We start from the raw sequence: 5,879 nt of genomic DNA on the forward strand, positions 1-5,879 counted from the left end.
TTTAATTAAATTAAGGGTGGTAATTTAAAATAAAAAAAATAAGTGGGTGGTTAGATAGAAAATGGTAACATTTTTGGATGGTAATTTATAAATTTTCCTAAAGTAAAAGGGGTTAAGGGCTGTTTTTTATGTATTGCATGACATTTACAAGACAAAACTACATTAAACTCTCAAATTGTGTTTAGATAGCACTATATTACCTAAACAAATTATTTGGTACCAACCAAATTACAAAATTGAAATTCTAAACTTTTGCATTGGTTAGCAACTTAGCACTAATGAAGAAATATATTGATGTTTAAACACAACTTAGGATATGTTTACATTTATTGTAATAAGTTGAATTGAACTTAAGTAAATAGAGCTGAAATGAATTTTTTATGAGAGAAGGAAATTATGAGCTGAACTGAATTAAACTAAAATTAAGATGAAGTGAACAGACCCTTGATACCTACAAACGTTGCTACGAATTACTTGCATGCCCCACACCCATGTCAAATTCTCAAGCATGTTTGTGAAATTGTAATTTTAAACACTTGTTAAGCTCCATTATTATTAACAACTTCATAACATAATTAGAAATATTCAAACTAACTACACACTTAGCTCCAAAGAAGATAGAGTAGCTAAAAATGGAAAATTTCTGCTCAAAATGGTCTGTAACTGTCATCTTCCTCATCATCCTCCTCACTTCAATCCACTTTATTTACACCCAATTATTCACCCATCTTTCAATCAATTTTGATAACATCAAACTCAAGAAATCCCCACCACTTCCTTTGAGATTCAACTCTGATGGCACTTTCAAAATCCTTCAGGTTTTTCTTATCATCAAAATCAAAATCCTTTTTATTTTGGGTAATTTTTAATTATTTTTTTCCGATTTTCCCTTCTAATTTTAGTAAGTTTTTCACTTGATTTGATTTTCAGGTGGCTGATATGCATTTTGGACAAGGGTTGATCACGAAATGTAAAGGGGTTTCTCCTTCGGAATTTAAGTATTGTTCAGATCTTAATACCACTAAGTTTGTTCAGAGATTGATTGAAGTTGAGAAACCAGATTTTCTAGCTTTTACTGGTAAATTTTTATAACTTTTTTTTTTTTTCAGAACTTTGTTTTCAGTCTTTTTTCCCTAAATAATTATATTGTTTCTAAATTGGGTTTGATATATGTGGGTTTAAGGGTGACTATAAACATTAATTACTACGTATATTCTTAAATTGGTATGTCGTACGGAGTATCAAATGATCGATGTTATTAATGTTTTTTGTTTTTTGAACAGATGTTATTAATGTTTTTTGTTTTTTGAACAGATGATGCTTAATGTTTTTAGTTTTAGATTCTTATTATGGTTAGCTTTCTTAAGAAAGTAGTATATGATGCATATAGTGTGTGTATTTATAGTTGATTGTTGGTTTTGTCTTTCTTTCCCTATTTTGTTACTTTTGTTATAATTAGCGGAATTAGCTCAATTCATGTAGCTGGTCTTAGTTTCTAGGATAGGCTCTTGCCTCTTGGAGTGCAAAACTAGAGAAGATGACACTATAAAAACTGAAACGTGTGCTTAATTTACGATACTAGAAGAGTTTTGTTGGATTGTTGAAAATTAGTGATTAGTGGTAAAAGTTTTTTTTTTTTTTTTTTTTTTTTGAAAAAAAAAAAAAGGTGTTGGTTTGGTTTATTGAAGATGAGAGTATACAAGCTGAATAAAGCATTGACTTGGTTATTTGTCGTGACCAAGAAACAAATTGTTGATGGGATTTTGAGAACTATAGGAGTCTGTGATACATCAGATTTTGTTGGCAGTAGTAACTGAGGTTGCTCATGTAAAGATTATGACATGGATTCTTAAACTCAGTAACTGTAGCATAGCGAGGTTCTTAATTTACGATGTTGATAATTGGTAAACACAAATTGGGGATTGGCAAATTTTGAAATTTAAGAAATCGTATGTGGGTTTTGATGAAGTTAGCTGTTGCTTGCAGTCTTGGCACATTTCAAGGTTTATTAGCTGTAAAATGTAAATGGAGGTGCTAGACAAAAAAAAAATGTTTAAAGTTTGGAAGTCCAAATGTTGAAGTCAGGCATTTCTGCAGGAATATGCTTTGCTCAAAATGTGTGTCACCATACGCTAGCTAAATGATGGATTGCAGCTCCTTTGCTCATAGTCATGTAATTTAGGAAACTGACATGATGCTTTCCTTTTAGTTATTGCTAATATTGAGCACCTAGATGTATTCACATTTCTGGTATTAGGATGTACACTTGTAAAATCTTAATTTTTTCGTGCAAGAGTATTATTAGTCTCTGACCCTTCTCACTACCATATTCCGGCTTAAATATCTTTAAGAAGCTGCTTATTACAAAGTATGTCGTTGCAATGTATGCAGAAAGAATTTCTTGTAGAAATTGACTTTCTCCATGTGTAAAGAATTTCACTTGGATGTAATGCACAAAGGAAGAGGTGAACAAAATATAATTTATTGAGGAAGCCGTGCTTTTCGACATCCTAATGAAAGAATTTACTTTAGATTTGTTTTGTAATTTGTAGCTTTGAATAACCATTATCCAACTCTCCAACAAAGGGTAGGAAAGGAACTGCCTTGTCAAGCTGCTGTATTATCCTTACAAATTTCCTCAAAATACACACAAACACACACACACATTAGGGTTGGGGGTTGTGTTAATTACTAGAGAATGAGAAAGCATATAGCAGAGGAACTTAATGTTTTCATGGTTCAATTATATAGGAGACAATATATTTGGGTCAAGCACACCTGATGCAGCCGAGTCACTGTTTAAAGCTTTCAAACCTGCGATGGAATCTAGGCTTCCTTGGGCTGCTGTTTTAGGGAATCATGACCAAGAGTCTACTATGAATCGTGAAGAACTGATGTCATTGATTTCACTCATGGATTATTCGGTCTCTCAAGTGAATCCATCTTCTGGTCATCAAGAAACAGATCTGCTGACTGGCATTGATGGATTTGGAAATTACAATATTTCGGTGCATGGCCCTTATGGTTCTCTATTGGCCAACCTTAGTGTCTTGAACCTCTTGTTTCTTGATAGCGGAGACAGGGCCATAGTGGAAGGGAGACGAACATATGGATGGATCAGAGAATCTCAACTGAATTGGTTGAAAGGATTTTCTCAAACAGAACAGGTCAGAATTTCCTGTCTGATATGCCTGGCTTTATTCCAATTTATTTGATATTTGTTAAACTGGTGTTTGTATCGTGCACCAGTATGTTAGTGCTTGTTGCTATGACATTAGACTAGAAATGATTGTCATTACTATAATTTTGCAATGGAAACTCAGCTATGATTTTGTGTATTGACTCTAAGGTTGAAGATCACCAGTAATAGCTTTGTTTTTTTATGTGAATCTTGATTTTGTGTAGCATAGTAATAAAATTAGACTAGGTCATGCATGGAACCAGTGAGTGTCATATATTAAAATTTAAAATGACATATTCACCAAATACACTACTTACATGGTTTACATTCTCATTTGATGACTTTCATCACTTTCTTCTTGACATTCTTCTAAGATTCCAAAGAAAACTGTACCATTTGCTTTATATTTATAAAGAAAAATAGCTACGAGTCTAACATTGTAGTTTTTTCCTTTAGAAGTGCAAGATACTGTTGTCTGATATTGTAGTTTTTTCCGAAAGACACCTCTGGACTATTACTGATTAAGACCAATGTGGACTGTCTTTAAAAGCGATTTAAACTTGTTTGACTTCATTCCATCTTCCTATCATATTTTTTTATCCTTACATGATGTGATGATGTCTATGGTTGAATAAGATACATATCTATCCTTTTGGATCCATTACTTTGAGATTAATATCGATGTTTGTCACATCATTCTTAGAATTTGAAACCTTTTTCTATACCAAGTATTATTCTTGGATGTGTGAATTTATTAGGTAAATTATGTGCAAGTTAATCATTTGTCTATGTAAGCAAGAATGATATTAATAGTTTATTGCCTAAACCCAAGCATTGTATTAATTGATATGGTGTTCATTTTATCATAAGATCTTGTATATATAGATTTCATTGATTAATAATGTTGCAGGCAATACTAACAGGATGAGCATGGAGAATGCAATCACTGCAGAAGCTCCCCTTCGTCAAGTTTATCAAGAGTGACACCTCTGGCACTTGGTTTCTTTCACATTCCAATCCCAGAAATCAGACAGCTGTATTATCAGAAAGTTATTGGCCACATTGGAGAAAGTATAGCTTGTTCATCTGTTAATTCTGGAGTTCTCAAATCATTAGTTTCAATGAAGAACGTAAAAGGTGTCTTCATAGGTCATGATCACAACAATGATTGCTGTGGAAATCTTGATGGTATATGGTTTTGTTATGGAGGGGGTTCGGGATATCATGGATATGGTAGGGTAGGTTGGGATCGGAGAGCAAGGGTTGTTCAAGTTGAACTTTCAAAGAGGGACAATTCTTGGATAGGTTTGGAGAAAATCAGTACTTGGAAACGGCTGGATGATAAATTGTTGAGCAAGATTGATGAACAAGTACTGTGGGATCAGAATTCTTGAAAGTTATTCGATTTCAGGTATGTAATGTCCTTGTTATTTCTAACATCCATCTTCCATGTATATTGAATCCCCTGGCATTGAATTTTATCCATTTGTTTGGACCAAGATTTTACTCTTAATGACAATTAAATACTACTATTTCTGCGTAGTTGTGCTGACAAACACCATTTTTACACTATTGCTTTGGGTCTCAACTAGCCTAACTGATTTCTACCTTAATGGGCATTTTTATATGTGCACAGTGCACATAATCCCAACTCAATGGTTTTATTGTTGATATAACTGTCAGCTTTCCCAAGAAGATGAAGTATGAAACCTATAAGGCTAAGGCTTAATGTGATTGCTGTTAGATGATCCTTGAACATTCTCTTACTAGAATAGTAAATTTAAGGGAGTATAGTATTATGGTTAAAAAGAATTAATGATGATTATGGTTAAAAAGAATTAATGATGAATTGAATTATTATATTAGGGTAAAACTAGTATGATATGACCATTTGGAAACTTGCTCTGCTGTTTGGAAAATGCTAGGGTAGATGTTATTTATCATAAAAGATCTCCTTTCAGTCACGGTTTGTGTTCTGGGTAGCTTCTGGTTTTTAATTTCGGGGGGACGGGGGTGGGGTGTGAACACAATCTGAGATGTGCACCAAGAAGATATCTTAGGCATAGATTGGTCGAAATCTTTTATGCTATGCTTTAGCGCCTTATAGATTGGGGAAGTGGGGAAAGGGAAAGGGTGGACAACCTCCATTGATCAAGAATTTTTTATTTTTGGAAAATACCAAGCAGTAATATTGAGTGGATAGACTTTTTTTACATGCAATTTCATCCATGTTAATATTGTTTAATGATGAATATTAATTTACATGGTTCTGCAACAGGTGCATTTTCAGTTCAGGATTTTCAATATATAGAAAATCGGGTTGATTTTTGTGACACGTAAGCTTATGACAGGATGAAGATGATTACTTTTTGCTTTGTTTGTGGCTCATATGTCTATTTGCTTATTACAATCATGATGATTGATGAAGCAATTTTTGGTTTAATCTGGATGAGCTAATAATCAGATGCTCTTATGACTTCAGCGGTTGACTGTATGACTGCAAGAATAATGGTAGAGCTGCAGGTAACGTGTGACACGAATGAATTGTAAGCTTTGTAACATCAGGCTACTACTCGCATTATCAAGGATAGTATTATTGTTGTTAAAATTGCTAACTTTGCTGGCAATTCTGCAATCTGATTCGGTGATTCCTTCAATTCTAAATAATGCCAATGGACAAAATGCTTTTGTTTTGAAT

At 33.3% G+C, this 5,879-nt stretch overlaps 1 protein-coding gene across 1 annotated transcript; it reads left to right on the forward strand.

The window, feature by feature from the left end:
• Positions 1-579: 579 nt before the first annotated feature.
• On the forward strand, positions 580-5,879 carry LOC145634650 (putative inactive purple acid phosphatase 28). Its single transcript, XM_081686054.1, has 5 exons — positions 580-818; positions 931-1,078; positions 2,752-3,167; positions 4,105-4,592; positions 5,460-5,879. The coding sequence occupies exons 1-4, from the start codon at positions 633-635 to the stop codon at positions 4,573-4,575; spliced, it is 1,221 nt and encodes a 406-aa protein (XP_081542180.1). The 5' UTR covers positions 580-632; the 3' UTR covers positions 4,576-4,592; positions 5,460-5,879.

Source organism: Chenopodium album, chromosome 6, assembly GCF_948465745.1.
Source record: "Chenopodium album chromosome 6, dcCheAlbu1.1, whole genome shotgun sequence".
NCBI lineage: Eukaryota > Viridiplantae > Streptophyta > Magnoliopsida > Caryophyllales > Amaranthaceae > Chenopodium > Chenopodium album.

What these genes read in the sequence shown, in the direction of transcription:
- LOC145634650 (XM_081686054.1), top strand. Translation starts at nt 633, where the DNA reads ATGGAAAATTTCTGCTCAAAATGGTCTGTAACTGTCATCTTCCTCATC. An exon ending in AGATTTTCTAGCTTTTACTG is followed by an intron (nt 1,079 to 2,751) that starts GTAAATTTTTAT and finishes TCAATTATATAG; the next exon opens with GAGACAATATATTTGGGTCA. An exon ending in GATTTTCTCAAACAGAACAG is followed by an intron (nt 3,168 to 4,104) that starts GTCAGAATTTCC and finishes CAATACTAACAG; the next exon opens with GATGAGCATGGAGAATGCAA.